This window comes from Pteropus vampyrus, unplaced genomic scaffold (genome assembly GCF_000151845.1).
Source record: "Pteropus vampyrus isolate Shadow unplaced genomic scaffold, Pvam_2.0 Scaffold6, whole genome shotgun sequence".
Classification (NCBI taxonomy): Eukaryota; Metazoa; Chordata; class Mammalia; order Chiroptera; family Pteropodidae; genus Pteropus; species Pteropus vampyrus.
The window spans coordinates 2,211,733-2,233,231 of NW_011888787.1; the positions used below are offsets into that span (position 1 = coordinate 2,211,733).

The 21,499-nt window shown below is 41.3% G+C and overlaps 1 protein-coding gene across 1 annotated transcript in view; it reads left to right on the forward strand.

Moving 5' to 3' along the window:
* The window catches only part of SPAG17 (sperm associated antigen 17), a 162,099-nt gene that overhangs the window by 12,468 nt on the left and 128,132 nt on the right, over positions 1-21,499 (forward strand). Inside the window, exons 2-3 of the mRNA XM_011368749.1 lie at positions 8,637-8,777; positions 9,384-9,467. Of these exons, the coding sequence (XP_011367051.1) occupies positions 8,637-8,777; positions 9,384-9,467 (225 nt within the window). The remainder of the gene's footprint in view (positions 1-8,636; positions 8,778-9,383; positions 9,468-21,499) is intronic.

Below are 21,499 nucleotides of genomic sequence, written 5' to 3' on the forward strand. Positions count from 1 at the left end.
GGGACATATACAAATTTAAAATTACAGAAGTAATCTCTTTTAACTCACTTTGCAGAACTTTCTAAGGGAAACTGGAATATTTCCTTTGCATATATTAATATTTTACCTTTGCATGGAGCTTCCAATTTACGAAATGACTCTAGATTTATTTGTTCATTAGAGCCTTGCAATAGCCTTTGAAAAGTTTTACTATTAGATCCATTTTTATAAATGAGAAAACTGAGTCACAAAGATAGATTCAAGGTCATTTGGCTAAGAAATTACAGAGACAGAATTTGATATTACTACAGAGCACTGCATCTTTACACCAGAAGTCAGTAACTTTAATTAGTGATTACGTTTAGTATTTATGAAGACTAGGAAAACCAGGCAGATAGTGTGTGCATGTATAGTAAAGATGCTTCTGGACGACTGAATCCTCATCGGTGAATATAAGACATCGAAGTGTTGTCTAAGCATCAAAGGACCACACTCTTTCTTTAATCCAAGTGCTCGGTGATTCCGAGACATGGTTCCTTCCAGAGCACCAAGTGCGGCTGATAAAACGCCACATACTTAGACGGCACTCCCATGCTGAGCCTGTGTAAAAACTCTCTTTAGTGTGTGGTTTTGGCTGCTAAGTTCAAGAAACATTTATTGACTGCTGCTCTGTGCCAGGCACACGGTTAAGGTAGGAAGTCGTCTAGGTGGTGTGATTCTAGAGGAGCCTTTCCCACTGGCCCAGGGCACTGTCTAAAATACCCCGTTAGCTGGGCATCCCTTTTGGGTTAGTCCAGGAGTCACTGGGATTCCTTTTCAAAAATGCAGATAGCTTGGAGAAAAAAAATACTTTTAAAAGTTTTTATTTTTTACTTCGCTAAAGCCTTTGGGGCATGTTTATTTATCCACTTACCACAATCAACTATTAAGGCCCTGAGCTGAGTAGGAGGTGATGTGTGTAAACTTTTTTCTACCCAGGAGAAGGAGATGGTGGATTCTGGAAAGTCCTGTCCGAGGTTCGGGGGAGGCCAGAATATAGCAGCAGGCCAGGGAGCCCACCTTATCTGGAGAGAGGGGTGCACTAAGGCTCCCTATCAAAAATAAACGTCAATCATTTTGCTTTCGTTTTTAAGAACTAGCCCTGACATATGTATTTTAGGTCTGTATCTATAAAATTAACCAGATTCGTATTTGCAATCCAAATACCAAACATCTGATCCACGCTCTTTTATTTTTAAGCCAAGTAAGCAGGTCCCCATCTCTAATGAACATTAACCTGGTGCCCAGTCCTCTGCGTGGCTGCCTCGGAGTCCATCTCCTTAGTCAGCCTCTGCACTTCTTACTTGGCTCTGACTAATGCCTTCTTCACAGATGGTGAGCGGTTAATGTTGCTGACAGACCTACACCAGGTGCAAAATAACTTAAAGATCCTTCCTGCCACCCTCACATTTTCTCCCAAAGCTCTGAAAATTATATACCTGTAGAATTTTTAACTTCCCATGTTCATGATTTTTGCCTCTCTTTCAAGAACTTGAAATATCTTAGAAATATATCAGTTAACAAGTTTATTGTTATCAAAGAGAATATTACTTTACAAATTGACTGTCATTTGAATTAATATTTGCTTTTTCATGATGCAACTGTGTATATTCTATTTGATTTTTTTTCTTGGTTCACCCATAAGCTCTCAACATCATATATGGAATAACCATGTTTGTTCTAATGACTAATAAGAGCAAAGGCCCCCGCAAAACAATATGATTATTGCTGGGTGCTGTGCTCAGAAAGGCTTTCTGCAGGACTTTTTTTTTAATCTTCAAACAATCCCAAGATGTAGGTACTGTCGTTATCCTCACTCACACATGAGGTACAGAGTAGGTAAGCAACTTGCCACGCAGCTGGTCAGCGAGATTCAAATCCAGGCCATCTGTCTGCTGAGCCAAGACTCTTAACCACTATGCCTTAATGGCCTGCGCTTCTCCAAAGGACCACCGAAGTATGAGGGAGTCCTGTCACCTGTAGGAAGGAGTGACTGGGGACCTCCTAAGACAATGGCTCCAGTGCTTAGATCCTAAGTGGGGAGGTAGACCCCTGGGATGGTCAGGAGGAAAAGAAAGTCTTGGAATAGGTTGGCCCTGTGCCTCCCACAGTGGCCTCTCTGTTCTTGCCTTGTCACCTGCTTTTCATAGAGCCCATTTTGAAGGATGGTGCCTAAGGCTGGGTCACACCTGAAATAGCATCAGCAGACCCTTATCAGTGCACATAGCTCACTGCTACGCAACTGTATATTGGGGGCGGGGGTGCAGTAGATGGAGAGAATCTGCTTTGCTCTCAGTATTTTTTCAAGGCAGCCTTGGCCTTTTCAATAAAAATCATCTCTAAGTCAGTCTTAGGCACAGAGGCCTTCCTAGGATGGGGCCCTAATGCACTGGTAAATTATTAATAACCTGCTCTCCGGGAGGGAAGCTCTGCTTTGTAGCATTTGCCATCACCATAGTCTAAATACTTCCACGGTAGCAAATTTCAGGTTCTCAGCGTAACCTCACCAAGCAGAGGCAGGGATTGCTGTGAGCAGTGGGTCCGGCACACTCCTGGACAGGGGTCAGAGGCGTAGGGTGGGCGGACGGCAGCTTTGCTGCAGGAGGTGGCCTTGGGTTTAGACTGTGGACCTCTCCTGGATCCTGGCCCAATCGCTGGTTCCATGCTTGGCTCCACTCTGTCCCCTGCTCTCCCCACCCCACCCTGATATTCTCCCACCATGAAATCAAGCTTCTAAGAATTTCAAAGTCACCTTGAAAGAGAATCATAGAATTTGCAGCATAGAGGGAGTAGGTGGACGGGAGGTGGGAGCCGGCCGTCAAGGTCCATCTTGATGAAAAATGGGAGAAAGTGGGAGGAAGGAAAGAGCTGGAAGGAAGGCTCTTCTAGTCAAGCATGTGAGTACATGAGCTTCGGCCTCTTGCTACGATCTGGAGGAGCCGCCCGCTCCTACGCCTAGCATCTGGCTGTTTGTCTGAGTCACTCCCGGGAAACTTGACTTAGCAGAGGAGTGGCTGCAGGGCCTAACTCCCCAAACTCTTGTTACTGACCCCCGATATGAACTGTGTTAGATCAGGTACAGTCCCCAAACTCTTACTGTTACTGACCCCCGATATGAACTGTGTTAGATCAGGTACAGTCCGTTTTCCTCCTAAACAACTTCAGGGCTGTGGACTGTGTACGCCTCCGTTTTCTGATACGCTACAATTCTAGCGCTCTGTGGTTCCCAGGGTCAAATCCCATACCCAAGCATATTCTCTGTTGCTTTAAAATATCCATCAACAGCATAGGGAATGCAGTTAGATTAATGTAATGGCTAGGTGGGGAGCCAGAGGAGAGAAAGCGCAATTAGGGAGATTGTTTTATAAGCTATATAAATGTCTAATCAAATGTACTATATACTTGAAACTAATAAAGAAAATAAAATATCCATCAACAGATGTTTATGTATAGAGAATCCTGCTTTATTTCCCATTCATTACTGGGCACCATAAGGTGCAAAAGTATATAAAACATGATATCTGACCTAAAGAGCTTATAGTCTAGTTAAGAAAATGTGACAGCCATGCGAACCAGTTCCCAAATAATAAGTATTTATAAAAGCACGATGATAATATGTCAAACTGTGGTGGTCCCCCCTTATCCGTGGTTTTCCTTTCTGTGGTTTCAGTTACCCGCAGTCGACCACAGTCCAAAAATATTTAAAAAAAAAAAAAAAAATTCCGGAAATAAACAACTCATGAATTTTAAATCGTGCACCATTCTGGGTAGCATGATGAAATCTTGCTGTCCCACTCCACCCTGTGGGACGTAAATCCTCCCTTGGTCCAGTGTTTCCACACTGTGTCCCCTACCTGCCTGGCAGTCAGGAGCCATTTAGCCTCAGATCGACTGTCTCGGTATCTCAGTGCTTGTGTTTGAGTAGCCCTTGTTTTACTTAATAATGGCCCAAAGCCATTCAATAACTCGTATTACAGTATATTGTTATAATTGTTCTATTTTATTATTAGTGTTTGTTGTTAATCTCTTACCATGCCTAATTTGTAAATTAAACTTTATCATAGGCATGTGTGTGGGGGAAAACCCATCCTATATGCAGGACTTGGTACTATCCGCAGTTTCAGGCATCCACTGGGAGTTTTGGAATGTGTCCCCCACCGATAAGGGGGGACTAAAGTATAGTCTTGTGAGGAACCTATAATTAGAGAAACGTCTGTAATAAGTACTTGTTTAGTAAAGGCAGTAAAAGGAGTTAAATAATGACCGCACATCTTGGATGTTTGTATTGTTCTCATTAATTGTATAACAATGCATACCTATTTTTTAAAACTATATTTCCAATTTATTTTACAGTTAGAATTCCTTTTTAACAAATACAATTATAGCAGCCAGTTGTATGTAATAAAAATATTTCTTCTGCTGGCCCACAGCCCACACTAACACTCCTTGCTGATGGAGATCCAAGGCTCCTTTCGAAGCAGAAACCTTGTGTGGGAAAGACATTCAGAAAGCTCTGTTCGTTTGGCAGTAAATCTACTTAACAAAAAGGCTATCCTTTCAGCGGAGTATTGACATAAAGTTCAGGTTTGCATATCTGCGCAGTGTTAAATAACTTAACAAAACATGGCTTTTTCAGTGTTCCACTAAAAAAGTGTTTACTTGAGGCTTTTATACATTTTCTCCAGATAGAGATGCCGACCACTGTTGGTTCCTAGAGCTCGTCAGGCTCTGGTCAGTTCTGAGTGAAGGACTGTGGGAATCTCACCTCGGGTCTGTCTGGCAAAGGCAGCAGAAGAGACCATTCTTGTCCTGTAGCCGCTGCCCTCCCCCGTACCAGCCGATTGCTTGTGCTAGCAGAAGGAAGCAATCTCAATCCCGTCGCCCGAAAGCTACCTTTTACTTGTTTTTAAAAGGGTTTTTGTAATTATATTAGAATACAGGAATGCCTAAATAAAATTTGGGGAATTTGCGATATATGAAAGAAAAATAGTTACAAATCGACCCCGTGTCTCTGGGACAGTAGGCTTATGTGAGACAGCCAGGTTCTCTGCATTTACATGAACACTTTCTCGCCTTAGGAGTCTAGTGTGTAAGTGTTTGGGTTAAGACGCCCTCCTGCCAGGCTTCAAATTAGGTGAGACTGGTAAAGTAAATAAAAGGTAATGGATTGTGTCCATACGCGACTTCATTCCATCCTTTGAATGACTCGATCAATAACTACTAGAGGGCAAGACTCAGCAATAACGGTATACAGTAGGTGGCTCCTGGCATTGGAGAACGGGCTCTACTCCCTGAGGCGTTTGAGGTGTGCCAGACTTAAGCCCATTTCCATCAGCGATGGATATGTCCAGTGTAGTTTTTCTAAAATGATTGATGTTTTCTTTCTCTAGGCTTAGGCTACTAATTACACTGACTTAAACAAATTCACTCACTGCACAACTCATGAGTGTGGTAAATCGGGGTACACACACTGTGCTTTCAGTTATCCCCATGGTCAACCTTTGTTTTGTCTGTACGAAATTTTTCTTGCTGCCCGGTGAACTCAAATTCAAGAACTTTGTTGACTGCATGTTGGGTGGGATACGAGTGGAGGGGTGTTTCCAGCAGTATTTTGCCAGATCTAATTTGTGCTTGATTTCCGCCCCCCCCCCAAATCTTCCTATTTCTAAAACTGCTGCCAGTTAGTAGAGATTTGGAATCTACATTTATCCTGAAATGCTAAGAGAAAAACTCAGAAATGATAGTCGCAGACCATAGCGGACCGGGTCTTCTTAATACGCCTTGAGAAGCATTTCCTGGCCTCTCGCTGCCCCCTGGTGCAGCAGCCCACACGTGCACCCTCTGCAGGCAGCCTTGCCTCGCGTCTTTACTGTCTGACCAGTCCCTTCCCTGCTTACTTGGGCGCGGCCGTGTGCTTAGACACTAAGCCATGATGCCCACGAAGTCTTCCAGCAGCCCTGTTTTGCCAAACAGATCCGATTTCTGGAGCAGGAGTTTGGGGGGCAGGCGGGAAACCGAGCTTCAGTGGGACTGTCCAGGGCCCTTCCAAGGAGAGACGTGCCCTGGCTGCCCCGCAGGCCTCTAGAGATCTCTGACCCTGAGCAGATGCAGACCTGCCCTAGCCCAGGTGAGCTGCCTCAGGGCGACGGCAGGAGTCCCAGAAGTTTCGGTGCAGTGCCACGAGTCGGAGGGACAGACCTTGTGCTAAGGTGTGCTCTAGAGCAAAGCGACGGGCACTGGGCTTCGAGAGAAGGGGCCTTGGGAAATGTCCTTAACCTCTTTGAGTCTCTATAAAACTATCATTTATAAAAAAGTAATCTTGTGGTGTTTTAAGGATTTAATACGTAATCTATTTTTGAAGGTTTTATATACTTTGACATGTGATATAAATCTTCATCTAGTACGTTTACCATGGCAGAAATAGCCATTAGGTGCAATTTAAGGATTATAGAAAGGCATTCTGACCCCAAAGGCTTGCTCTCAAAATTGTTCTGAAATGATCAAAAAATTGCAAGCCCGTATGTGGTCTCCATGCAGTTTTTGCCAAAATGACCGTTAACAAGATTTTTAACTTCATAGGGCCTCTGTTTTTCCATCTATAAAGTGCTAATGCACCTATTTAAAGAGATTACTTAGGGATTTAATGAGATAACATAGGCCTGGCACATGGTGTTTTTCAATCATTGTTAGTTCCTTTCTCTTCTTCCCTTCTTTTTTTCCTGGTCCGAAATATTCAGCACCTGCCTTCAACAGCAGATACTAACGGGTGGACGCTGGCCTACAATGCCAGCATCTACAGTTTTTCTGAATTGTCTCCAAAAGAGCCGAGAGGCAGCCCTTTCTTGTCACCATTAGTTTTCAAATATTGGCAAGGAAATTTGCGGTAGGGTGTGGGGTAAGGGGGTAGAAGTGGTCATCGAAATCCTTGGTGTTGGAAAGTGTGACTGACAGGAACTTCAAGGTATTGCCTGTTCAAGGAGCACGTGTACCTTCCCGTGCAAATGAAAGCGCGTTTCCCCCTTGCATGATTATAGTTGCATATCTGACTGAGAGAGCAGACAAGAGAAAAAGTAAGGCTTCCCATGCAAGAAAGGTCATTTCGTGGTAACAGCATTTTTCTCTAAAGCATTCATTCTAAAGATCATACCTACTTTTCAGAATCAGAAAATTTCAAAACCAGATGCCCAATCTTCCTAGGGTGAATTAGCAAACAACAGGTGAATGGGTTTTCAACTCAGTAGAACAGAGGGAAACAAATAGGGCTATATTTATGCGCATACACATACGCACAGACATGTGCTTTTTATAGGTAAAAGATACATTTTTGTGCTTCTATGTGTGGTTTTTGTTTTGGTGATAGCAATGAAAATCGGGTGGGTTTTCTTAGGTTGTTAGTAAATTTCCATAGAGAGAAGAGAATTTCAATGACAATCACTATTTGATGGGAAGGAAGAATTTCCACTAAGGTCTTTTCTTCCATCTATACCCTAGTTCTGTCATTACCCTGATAATAAACTGGAGAGAAATTAGAGAAAACCACAAAAATTTATGCATTTTGTTAAATTTGTGTAAAATCTTTTCAAATCTTAGATATTGTTTTGGAATCCGCCAAGGCGGGAGTTTTACTCTATTTGAATCAAACCTCTCGAGTGGAGCTAGAGGGAAGCTGATGTAGCCCTTTCCAACCCCTTTATTTTACAAATGGGGAAACTAAGGCCTAGAGAGCTCACACAGCCGGAGTGCCCGCCCTCATTGCTCTCTCTCTTTCCCGATATCTTTCTCATGTTTGCTGAGCCATCTCCCCATAAGATCGTTTGGTCCCAAAGCACCAGGCCTGATCGGCATGAGTCTGGCCCTTCGCTCGGCACCACACGGTGTGTTGCTCAGTGAATTCCATTCTTAATCTCTTCAAGAGAATTGCTCCTTCCCAACAGAAGTTATAATAGAGAGAAAGGAATTACTGAATAGGAATATTGTCTTTAGTAACCTTTCTTTAAATTATTCGATGCAAGATTCTGAGTGCAGCTTTAATATCTTAGCCTATTTCTTAGAAATGAAAAGAACTCATTTGTGAATTAACAATGAAATTCTTGTGTTACATTAGGAGGAAAAGATGTGTTACTAAAACAACCTCGGGGATAAATTTTTTACCTCATATAAAAGCCCATTTGGCAACTAATTCAATATAACTCAGTATTCAACAAATATTTATTGAGCTCCTAGCATGTTCCTAGCACAATTTTAGGGAACAAAAAAAAACGCTTTCTGCTTTTGAGATTATATCCTAAAGTACATTTTTGTAACATTTGAATGAACTGCTGCTTTCCAACACCAAATTATTTGTGGACAGCATTCTAGTAAAAGTGTGTCATTTTTAAAATTGTCTTCCTTAAAATAAAAGGCCTGGTTTCTCAAGAAAATTGCTCTTTGGTCAAGTTGCAAGAAATTTGGCACAATACTGCCGCCTGGCGTCTACTTGAATCAGGAACCCACAAGGTCAGCTCTGTCTTTAAAGTAAGGTTTACAGGAAAATTCCCCCATTTTTTAGTGGAAGCCTTTGACACACAGTTAAGTAGCCAGGAGTGTTTGGAGTCTGATCCCTTCTGCTTTTGTCACAGAACGACTGGAAGGGCTACGTCGCCTTTGTAGTTGGAAACCAAATCGAGGACACTGTTCTCATTCAAGCCCTCACCCTCGCTGTCCAGGCCCCTCAGCGGAAACTCTTCAGTGTGATATCATGGCAGGACATTCTCCAGCAGGTACCTGTCCCTCCCTACCCCTGATCCCCTTGAAGACTTGTTTTCCCTTAAAATAATAGAATAAAATAATAAAACTATCATATTCTAGGGCTGTTTGGTGACTTTCAGTGAATTATTTTCAACAAACACTTAGCTAGAGTAGATTCGGATCGTTTAATCTGAAAGAATTTTTTTTTTTGGTCTGTGAACGTTGCCCATTCAACATTCGGTTCTTCAACAAAAATTTCCCGAGGTCGTACCAGGCTCCATGCTAGGTCGTATGAGGAATTATTAAATTAATTATATACTGATTATTTAATTATTATTTAATGATCTTATTAAATGAATTATTTAATGAAAGACGAGACTATTTCGTGTTCCAGGGAAGTCCATTACTACCGTAGAAAATGAAGTCTACAGGGAATCCTAGCGGTCAGAGCCCGGGGGCCGGCGGCGTAGACAAGGCCTGCCAATGGCGCATGCTCATGCAGTTGCTAAGCGCCTGTCGATGAGCAGCTCTGTCTCGCTAGGTTTTCCAGCCCCTAGGTGTTAGCAAGTTACATGTATCTAAGTATTCTTCATTAACGCCTTCCCTTTTCGTCATAGCTGAATTTAATTTTCTTACAGATCAACGAAGCAAATGCAGTCTTTGGAACTACATCTAAAAAGGCAAAGAAACCTCAAGCTGGTAATGTCCCCTTGTACTATGAGGTAGGTGAGCGTGCTTATTGAAGAGATTTCTATAAGTTTTAGAAAACGAGAATTGGAGTCATAATCTTATAGTCACGTTAAAAAAAAAATTAATTCATTCTTTGAAAGCAAATTCCTGCTTCTTGGGAGCTATTTGTTCCTGATGGTAGACACCTGAAAATCTGTCCCCCTTTCCACTAAAGCCCTGGGTTGTCTACACCATCACTGCATCCAGTTGAAGAACATAAGTCAGAAAGTTTTATATACGAGGGTGTTGGTCAGACTTTTTCATGGTGATTATGCATATGTGATAGTAGTAATGGGAATTGTATTATGACTGTATTACAAAGTGTCATTTGCACCAAAGCAGTAATGTACAAATGCCTCCCCCAACCGCCCCCGCCCCAAAGTGTTTCCTGCACAAGACAGAGCCACAGCTGGAATAATTTTCCATTAGTTTGTGAACTTTGTGCATCCTACTTTAATCGATGTGAAAATGACAATAATCTTCAGGTTAACAGTCCATTCCAGTTCTAGCAGATGCTCAGCACGAAAGTCCGGCTTGGCTGACGCGTGGGTTTGCACAAAACACGAGAACTCCCGTTCAGTACAAGTGGGTTTCCTCTTACCCCGCCTTGTTAATATCTAACTTACAGTTTGCAAAAAACTATAAAATCTCATAATTAATGAAAATATCACTTAAAATTTGTCGGGCACTGTTTTATGGCTTGCAGACCAAAAGCATAAGGATTTGGGGATCTTTATAAGACGAACTTATTTGCACTTTATATCATTGATGACTAGTAAAGTTTTTATGTGTCTCGGGTCTTGGATGATTTCATAGTGGCTCCTTTAGTATCGCCTGAGTACTATCTGAACCAGTTCCATCAAGTTTACTTATGATTGACAGTGCTGTGGACTTTACAGCATTAACTCTTGCTACACTATTTTCACTACATGAAAAAATTATTCTGTGCTGTTAAATAACATACCTACTATCTTTTGTTATAATGTTCTGAATGTATATGCTCCAGTCGAAACACTATGTGATACCTGGATTTAAATTATTGGGAGTTTTCTTCTGAATTAGCCACAGAAACCCATGTCCAGTTCTCAGGCCTGGGATTCGCTAGTCCTGCAAAGGACTCTTTTTTGAAAGATGCTCAGTAAAAATCAGAGGTGATACCTGGCCAGTTTGGAAGTCTTATCTGGACAGGCATTTTGACTTGGATGTGGGATAGCACAGTGTACAGATCTGGAGTTCAGTTAGAAAGCCATTTCTCTCCAATGTGTGTCGTGTGGGACTCTGGGAGGCATATCCTTCACTGGGGGTGGCGGGGGCAGAGGAGCCATTGCACATCTGGCTCTACCGCCTTCTTCCAGTGAAACACTGGGCAACAAGCCTCCCATACGTGCTCATGTGCCCTTTTCCGAATGGTTCCAGAAGAAAAGGGAAGGCAGGAGGAGAACCGCAGAGATTAGACCTTGGAACCCTGGATGTGCATTAATATCAATCACTGTAGCAAAAATGGATAAAGAACAAAAAACAAATTCAGGCTCATGGTCAGACCAGCCAAGGCCAGAACGCACATCTGGCACATGTCCAGTCTCAGTCCCTCCGCCCTTAGGACCTGGTCGGGAACTCTGTCTTGCCCGGCACCTCCTCCCAAGTTAATTGAAACGCTGCGGGCAGTGCCTACCGAGAGCCCCAAAGAGGTTGCGAGTGCTGACCATGAAGGAAGCCCAGACACGGAACTCCTTCGGGATCTCTGGACTTCGAGGGCTCGTGGACAGTCTGCTCGTGACTCCATTTCTCCTTCAGGTCTTGCGTGGTACCAAGTACCAGCTAGGTCTCTTGGTGCAGGTGAACTCCTCAGGAGCCTGTTGAGGAAGTCTTATATTTTCTTTCTCTAAGGAAACTCTGCAGTGGGGAAGAAAGGAAATCTAACAGCATTGCTCGTGTTACATGGGAAATTCGTAGCGTTCTGTTTCCTTTTAGACCTCCATTTTGGAGAGAGAACTCAAAATAGTTGTAAAAGCAATGCACTTCCACTTACTTCTATTTATAGGATACTCTCGTTAGCCTTAAATGAGAGTACCCTATAAGAGCCTAGTTGTTCTTACTTTAAACACAGTTCTAACTCGTTCGATTTTCTGGTTTCCTAGCCTGCGGTTCTTCAGGAGCACCAAATTAAAGCGAGACTCCACTATAGTACAGTTCATCCACAGAAGTAAAATAGTGTCAGAACCACATTACATATTTCCAATAACGACTTGAAATGTCTGGGCTAGTAAGGACCACATTCCTAAATGATTTGCTCAAGCTTTCATTTGGATGGCTTGGTGTTGTGTACACACAGCCTCATTTTGAAATTGTGTAATTTCCCCTGAAACTTTAGAATTTCATCTAGCCATGATATTGTATATATGAGAGAGTCTTTATTTATAAACCACAGTTCTTTGAAAACCTGCTTAGATTGTGCTAATGTAATTTTACAGAGACATGGCTACAGCCCATTTGTTCATTCACCTCTTTTTGAAAAACCGCATTTTGTTCTTGCAGGAACTACCCCAAGGCCTCGCGTTACAATGGGAATAGAATACTCATCTTCATGTATAGTCTCAGGGATGTTAACTATTACTCTTATTATTATTATTATACTTATTTAATAATGAGGAATAAGATGATGATGGTCTTATGCACTGGAATTACATATAAGCACAACCTCCAGCATGTAATCCTTTTCGAGGATATGGACACATATGAAAATGGATACAGATATTGCCTGGGTAATACAGTGACCAGTTTTACAAAATAGTGATATTTTACCAAATACCAAACTAGTATATTCTTGTTCAAGCACTAATGTCAAACACTATCTGCAGAGTGGAGAGGGGGATACGAATATTATAAAGACGCCAACCTCAAGGACTAGTTAAGAAAAAAAGAAAAAACTATGTAAGTCTAACACATAGTAGGTGTTCAATAAGTGTTTGTTAAATGAGTGAATAACCCAATGCAGAAAATAGTGAAATCCATGAGGGACAGGTGAAGTGTTGTGGGCGTTCCCATGAGGGTTAGATTACCATTAGCTGGGTGGGTAGGGGCCGTTGGAAATTGGTGGCATTGGGAGGGCAAGGAAAGGGGTCCTGATAATTTTGATCTTTTAAATATATTGTCCCAATTAACCCATATCACAATTCTAAAAGGAAATACAAGTATCCTCATTTTATATTCAGAGAGAGGGAGGCAAAGAGAAGGTAGAAAGTCTACTAATTAGGAAATTGGAGAACTTGGATTTAACCATAGCGCCTCAAGTTTCTCCACTTCACCCCAAACCCATTACTCTTTCACTGGGCTCAGAGCTGGTCACCCTTGGGTGGGTCAGTCTTGACATTCAAATGTGGGAGAGCACTCTGAGGGCGCAGCTCCGGCAGAGACATAGGAGCGAGAGAAGACTGAAAGAACACGTAGTACGTTTGCAGTTAAACGGTACAGTATGTACTGAATAGGAAAGGTAAATCCTGTACCTATTTTAATCATAGAGTTAAAATCCTAAAGATGAAAATCTATGAAAAAAACATATCAAACGCATGAAAAATTCATGCATTCAGATTCATAGCTGGAACTTAACATTTCTTTGGGAAGCATGCGCAACCATTTGTCTGTGTGCATATGGTCGATGGCCCACAGCGAGACCCTGACCCGTTCACTTGCAGGCGTACTCAGTCCCGCCCAGAATTAAAACGGAAAATATCAGTGATCGTTTGGAGCGAAACCGGACCGTGCCCTGTGAGAGACATCTGTGTGCGCTCTCCACGCAGACTCTCCCGTGAACGGCGTCACGAGAGAGATGCACAGATTTGGGGCTTCGGCACTGTAGCTCTGACATATCAGAAGGAAAAGAACGACCGACCGGGCAGGGATTTGTGTATCCAGCTTACGCGAAACCAAAGTCAGCTTTCTTAAGGTTTTAGATTCCACTTCACGTTCGCTTCATGATGGTGATCCCTGTACCTCTACCTGGAAAGCCTCCGTCCACACCTGGGCCGCGGTTTACCTGCCTGTCTGTGACTTACTCAAAAAAGGCAAATTAGGTCACCACCACCACCACAACAAAACCCCAAAAGCCTGCCGGAACAAAAGTGGTCTCTAAAAATGAAGTTTTTTATGTTCTAGTTGGTGGCTCGCTTATTTAAAAAAAAAAGTCAATTCTGTACAATAAAGGACTCGAATAGCTCTAAAGATTATGTGATATAGTGCAATTTTACAAATGCAAATATTAATTTCTCTCTTTACTCCTATCAGTAAAAAAATAAGGCCTAATTTTTTAACCGATATATTTTAATTAAAATATTTCTATGGGCCTTTCTACTGGGAGACTATTATGGGAGAACATTAAATGTAGAAAGATTTTTCTGATATTAGATTTGAGAATAATGAACCAAATGCAGTTTAAAAAATTAGGATGCAAATTTTGCATCATTAAATTTAATTAGTTTCACCACATTTTTAAGACACTTTGTTAGTGTATTGGATTAGTATCCCCAGATGTAATAGTTTCATTTTTTTGGTCCCTATTCATGGGTGTGTAGACCTATTTGTCAGCTCTTTCCCTAAAATGCATTCATAATAACTCACAAGAACACAGAATCAATTATAATCTGGTTGCTACTCTTTTCCAGATTCCTAATATAAAACTTATTTCTTAAACAGTGCATCACATTAACAGTCTATTCAATAGAATCGTAAGTCCTTATTTTTGAGGGTGGCCCTTGTCGAAATGAAAAATGGGAAACTCATGCTGCAGAGATAGGAACAAAAAATATGTGAAAACATTTAAGAGATTTGAAGTTATTAAAATGGCAGATCTACTGGGAACAGAAAGAACAGTATGTCATGGAAGAAACGAAGGGAAAGGGAGACAGGAAGCGTTCTCTCGCCTTTTCAATCCTGCGTTTTAAAACAAAACAAAAAAAAATCCAGTAAGAATTGGAAGATAGCCAACCTAATGCCGTTATTTCATAGAGCTTAGGGACACACCAGGAAATTACAGGCCAGTTAGTTTAACTTCACTTGCGGGGAAAGTATTAAAAACTGCTGCAGGAGATCAAGTAAAAGGATGCTTAGAAAAGCACAGCCTGATTAAGGCAAGCCTGGCCAACGTGGTTTTCGGAAAGGGAAGGTCATGTCTTAGGAACTTGTTGAAATTCTTTGAAGCTATTATGGCCAGTACAGTCTTCAAAGAACACAGCAAGGCCCAGGACCTGTGTGTCTTTTGTTACACATCAGTCCTTCAGGGATGCTTGGAGAACGCAGCCCACATTAGGGCCTTGGCGCTCCAGGATTAGAAACCATCATCAAAATAGCAGAGGATAACCTCTGATGGAATATTTGTAAAGCTGGAGCCAATTAATACAACCTGATATTTAGAAATGTAAAATAACGACTTGGAACAAAATTTAGGACTCTTGAGCTATAACAAAGAAGTACTACATTGGGACTATAAAAACAATCTAGGAGTCATTGTGCCAAAATCTGGACTTTGGAGGCATTTCTCACTCAAAGAAGGGAAGATCAGGAGAAATCGGAGTGGTAGAAACAGTTACAGAGGAAAAGGTTTTGAAGAGTTGCAACCGAATGCATTTCATTGAGATGGGAAAAAGAGCAGTCAGATGTGTTAACACCCTGAGCCTCCACGGTTCTGAAGGAAGACAGCATCCTGGCAGAGAAAGTCAAGTCCTAGCTAGTCACTGAGCAGAAGGGCTCTGTTGCTTTAGGAATGGGCTCCCGGGGCACGAGTATGTTTGCCTCTCAGATCTAAAACCTGGAATTCTGTTTTCATAGAAAAGCACAACTCAAGCATCCAAATGCTGCTCCTAGGTCTTTTCCACCCGGGGTGCAGACAGCTGGCCAGGCCTCTGTGGCAAGTAGTCCAGGGTCTGGGAGGTGGGAGGTCGTCACCGGGGAAAGGTGGTATCCAAGGCTGCGGAGCTGGGATTCAGGAAACTGCATGTCACGCAAGGACTGTGGTGCTGGCTAGAGCAATGGCTCAGCGGGAGAAGTGCTGGGCAAGCGGGGAGCTAGTCAAGCATCCTAGGTCACAGACGTCCGTGAGGAGCAGCCGTGAGACAGAAACGAGCTTCAGCTAATGAAAAGCAGCCAGCACAGCCTTGGCAGGGGTGGGTCCTGGAGCCCCTCTAAGGCTCGACACTTCACAGCCACCACAATGGGCAGGATGTCAGGGAAGGGATCGGGGAGACTATAGCAATTCTATTCCTGGATCTAAGACTGTGAATCATCTGCTTTTGTATATAGTAGCAATAATAGTTACCATTTGTTGAACACCCAGTATATTCCAAGTCTTGTGTCCTGGGTGCGTCATATATATTAGCTAACCTAATCGCACGACCTGCCAGGAGATACCTATAAATGGTGAAAGTGGGGCTCAGATAGATTAAATCACTCACTGACTCACAAGTCTTTGTTCCTTCTGCTTGCGTCACACAAAAATTGAGGATAAATAGTTTAGATTCTGCAAGCGGTTGTTGTGGTTTAACATTTCTTAAATACAAGCTGTTGTTAGTAATTAGAATTCAGCTTTAAACCTCTTAGTAATTAGAATTCAGCTTTAAACCTCTTAGCAGTTCTTAGAAGTTTTCCTACTACTCGGGCAAAAACAATGAAGGTTTACCTGCAGATGATGAAGGCACTAAATGATTTTAGTCTTATTTTTGAGCCAAGCCGATGAGTGGTCTCTGCCCAAATGTTTGAATCAATAGGAAATTTTAATTCTTACAGTTTAGATATAAGAATTACATTAATCATTAACCTCTTGATTAAGGTGACTGAGTCTTTTCTTTGGGGGAAGGAGGAGGGAAAGATGAGAGATGAGGGAGGAATTAATGCATACTGATCAGAGACGAAGGTGTGAGAAGAGACCTCTCTGAAATCCTAAGCTAATCAGCGAGTGCCAGGATGCCTTCTGCTGGCTGGGGAGATGTATACCTGGTGCTTAGATGCACTGATCCAAGCCAGACCCCTTGGGCTCTTACCCTGCTTCTGCTCTTCCTAGCTGCGTAATCTCGGACACCTTACATAACTGCTGTACTCCAGTTTACTCTTTGAAAAGTCAGCGTTAAGGATAGTATCTACCTCATAAAGCTATACTGATGGTTAACTGAGGTAGTAAATATAAAATACTTAGTATAGTACCTGGCATAGAGTCAATGCCCAATTACATTTTCTTCTTATTAATGATTATTAATAAAATAATATTTAAAAAATGATAATATTATTGTTAAAGTTTCTATTCCTAGTCACGGTGAATGGAAGCATGAAAGAACTAGAAACATCTGTGAACAGGGTTTCTTAATTGTTAATTTTTCATTGTGGAAAAACACATAACGTAAAATTTACCATCTTAACTATTTCTAAGTATACAGTTAGTAGTCTTAAATACATTTACATCGTTGTACAACAAACTCCATGACTTTTTCATCTTACAAAACTGAAACTCTGTATTGGGGAAAACAACTCCCCATACCCCTTCCCCTTCGCCCCTGATAACCGTCATTCTACTCTCTGTTTTTAAGAATTGGACAACTCTAGATACCTCATATAAGTGGAATCATACACTATTTGTCTTTTCGTGACTGGCTTATTTCACTTAACATAATGTCTTCAAGGTTCATCTATGTTGTAACATAGATCAGAATTTCCTTCCTTTTCAAGGTTGAATTAATATCCATTGTACGTATATACCACATACAATAACATTCCACTGTATGTAAGACCACATTTTGTTGATCCATTAGCCACTGATAGACACTCAGGTTGCTTCCATCACTTGATTTTGTGAATAATGCTGCCATGAACGTGATTCTGCACAATATGAGCAGGTTTTTCACTAAGTAGAATATGATTAAAGAAAGATAAGTTAACAGTTAAACGAGTAAGAGAAGGAAAAATAGGCACATCAGTGGTCAAGGCTATTTGGGCTACTCCATTATACCAGGCTTCATGGCCATGGTAGAGACCAGTGCAGTCTTCTTTGTTATGTGTTGTAACGGGTAAATATGACTGAACGCCCTGAGGAATAAACAGTAGTAGTAACCATTTCTAAAACAAACAACTGTAATAATAACATCTCACATGGGGCGGGGAGAGGGATTCCATAACCACTTTCTCATTACATCTTCACACCCTCACGTGAGCTGGGTAGAATCGCTGGTAACATCTCTGTAGTGTAAACGGGAAAATGGAAACCTAGCGACCTCAAATGATTTGTCCGCAGTCAGCGGCCAGGGTAGAATTCGATGTCATTTCTCCTGGTAACAGTCCAGGGCTTGCTCCATGCCTCAGAAGGCAGGCCTCATTCCTTAAAGTCAGTTTCGTTCATTCATTTCCCACAAGATAATGTTAGGTGGTTTATGGATTTTAAAAATGTTATTTCATCAAATATATATTTATTTCAATGTGTATTAAAAATAAAATTGGAATACTAAATTGCAGTCTCCCCAACTTTGTGCTAAATTATTTTTTAAAACTTGGTTTACATTCAGTTTAGAGAAAAATATTAGGTTCGTAGTACAGGTGGTACACAGCTTTGGCTAAATCATCAAGTTATACTTAATCACTACGGTTTCGGAAATGCTTCATCTTCATGCATTCCACAAATATTTGAGTGTCCATTATGGATCAGATCTATGGTTGAGTTTATCTTGGTGAATAAAACAGGTTCCCTACCCTCAGAGAGTTTACATTTGAATGAGGAAGACAATTAAGCAAACATGTAAGTGTATATAAAATTATGAATTAGGATAATTGTTTTAAATCAGAAAGAACTACAGGGGAAAATACTTTAGAAAAAGTGTTTGGAGATAAACTGAAAAACAAAATAAGCCAACTAAAAAGAGTGGGGAAAAGTACTCAGGCAGAGGGAACAGCACGTGCAAAGAATCTGAGGCAGAGGAGGAGAGCGTTCGTCCCGGGAGAAGCATGAAAAAGGCCAGCGTGCCTAAGACAGAGAGAGAGGCAGGCAGCGGCCAGATCTGCAGGGATCAGTAGGGATCTTAACAAAGGTTAAGAGTTTACATTTTGACTTCATAGGAATTGGGAAGCCATAAAGTATTTTAAAGAGGAGAGCGACACAATCTGAGCCCTTTTTAAAAATATGTTTTGGCTGCTGAATAAATTGGGACGGAGGCGGAAGGCTAACCTGGGAGTGAGGAGATCAGTTAGGAATATCCAGGTGGAAACAGAGCAGACAGATTCAAGGTACGTGTAGGAGAGGACTCAGCACAATGATGCCGATGTGACATGTGAGGGGCGAGGAAGAAGAAGGGAGCAGGAGTGACTGAAGTCTGGCTTGATAAACCGAGTGAAAATATCTTTAGATAGACAGAAACGGGAGGAGATTAAATCTGAAGGAAGTTCGGAAGTGTGGTTTGGGATAGGTTAAACTCGATATCTGAGAGATCTAAGAGGAGTTGTCAAAAAGGAAGTCAAAGTTTTTTAGTCTTTTTCATTTCTCATATTTTTATGTTCCTAGCTCAGTGCTGGTACAGAGTAAGTACTGGGAAGATGTTTGTTCTTTGAAGGAATTAATTTATTAAGGAAGGACTAGCGAGAGTTCCTGGTAAAGACTTCAAGGCGTGGAGAGCGGACCATTTCAACAATAGCAGTTCAGTAGTACGTCCTGGGTTCTAGCAGTTTCGATCCCTTCTATTTTCTCTTTATTGGTTCCATATTCTATACAGTGATTTTTCTAACTGTGGGTGAAAACGCTTTGGTTTACAAAGAAATTTAGTTGGTTGCAGCTATGTGTTTATGTGTGTGGTTTGTGACGTAAACATTTTTTTGCTATGAATATAGGTCCAAAAGAGTTTGAAAAACCAACGCCTTAGAACCCCCTGAACCTACTTAGTGTTATCTTCCTTTTGCATTTCCCTCTCTTTCAGTCTGTCATCTAACCCTGGGCTAAGGGATCAAGCAGATACTCACCCCAGCTTGCTCCTCACTCAGCAGACACTTACGGAGTTTCTATCATACTCTGTGAAGAGGGCACAAGATTGAGTCAGACCTGGTATCTGCCCCCCAAGAGCTCATAGTCAATAATTTTATAAACAATGTGTTTGTTTCCTGTTATTTCATGACATTTGAATACCTTGCAGCAAGTCTGCTATAGAAGCTGTATATTTAATTCCTGTTACAGTTGAGCCTGTTCTTCGTGGAGCTCTGTGGCTGACCTCACTTATTGTTCACAAATTTCAGCCAAAAGGGTCATGGTCCCCAGACAGGGTATGTGGGAAAGAGGAGAGTGGGAGGGACGGAACACTCACCAAAACAGTCAAAGATGCAATGAAAATATGGAAGGCCTTGTTTCCTTAGAGGGAGGGAAAGCATAGCTGAAACCGAAATATGGTAACAATTTTCATGCTTCTACATGTTTTTAATGTGACCTCTATTTCTGAAATTCTAACTCTTTCCTCAATCTTTGCTTATAAGGAAAGGAAACAGAAATACCGAACCAAAGGTGGGAGAATTGACTATTAGAAATTAATTTATATTTATTTAAAAGTTACTGTACATATTGAATACTCAATGAATATTAATTTGAATGAATGTATTTGAGATAGAGGTTTATATATTAAAACCCATCCATTCTTCTATTTCACAAACATGATTGGCCAAAAGCAAAAAACAAACAAACAAAAATCAAAACAAAAACCCTCAAACCTTATTAATATCACGATAAAGTAGGTTAACTAAAACATGGTCTCTATATCGCTTCGAGAAATAGATAAATATATGTAACTACAACTTTAGTACTTTGAAACATAGGAAACCAATCCTACAAAAATCCTTACCCAGAAAAAGTGAAATTGTTCAATTAAACCCTTTAAAATTTCGTGTTTCAGCTTCATACTAATTCGGATTACAGTGCTCATAACCATTTGAGATCTCTGCAACGCCGATGGCGACCAAGGCCAACAGAACACAGTGGACACCAGTGCTCTAAAAACTAACCCGTTTCCCATTTTCCTAATTTGCCTTTATTAAGAGTTTTTATGAAAAAGACAAACTCACACTGGCTCACGCACTCATCAGGAAATCTTACATTTCCTAGATTATTTTCTTGATCAGAAGGACGATCTAGTTATTTTAATATTCTCAAGTCCTATCAATTACCCTTGCATTTATTTCTGGAGTGGCAGAGAAGCAGAGTACATACAGTCTAATAACATGTGACATCGTCACAGGCTGTCACTGTTGCCTCCTGTGCCCTTTATGAGGAGCTAGTCTTGTATTGCATTCTTAAAGATTCATGTAGGAATATGATTGAGGGGGAAAAAAGGATAGATCCTATCAGAATTTAATGTAAGAGGCTAATATATTACTTTTTATAACTAATAAAATTTCAAGGACTGACAGCAAATTTCTAATTTGGTTTTCCCCCCAGTAACATGTCTGCTTTGAATTATCCAGAAAGAATTCTTCTTCCTGCCAACTTGTTTCAATTCCCTGTGCAAAACTATCCACAGAACACTGTCAGGGGTTTCCTACAGAGATTCATTTTGGATTTCTCAATCATCGAAGGCACACACACACACACACACACGCACACGCACACACACACACACACACACACACACACACACACACACTTCCTCCCCTTTTTTAGAGCAGGTACAGGAAAATGGATTGGATTGGTAAGGTTTGTATATGGTGCTCTCCCTTTCTTTTCTGAAAGCATAGACAAATATGAGTCATCAGATGGAGAAAGAGCCTTTTGGTCTCACCCTGGGCTGGTGTCCTGTTTTATGTATGCGGGCCCGCCCTGTGTGTAGGTGGAGCAGGCAGTCTCCGTGTGATGTGATTTAAGAGGTGCTGGAAATCCTGCCTGTCCAAAAATAGCCCCCGCACCCCGCCTATTGAGTTCAGGCACAGAGTCCATAAAACCCTGGTCTAAATGAAATGAAATTGCATTTTCGAAATGTTAACCCATTATATCCGTATCCTCTCAGCATGCATTTATTTACCAGAGATA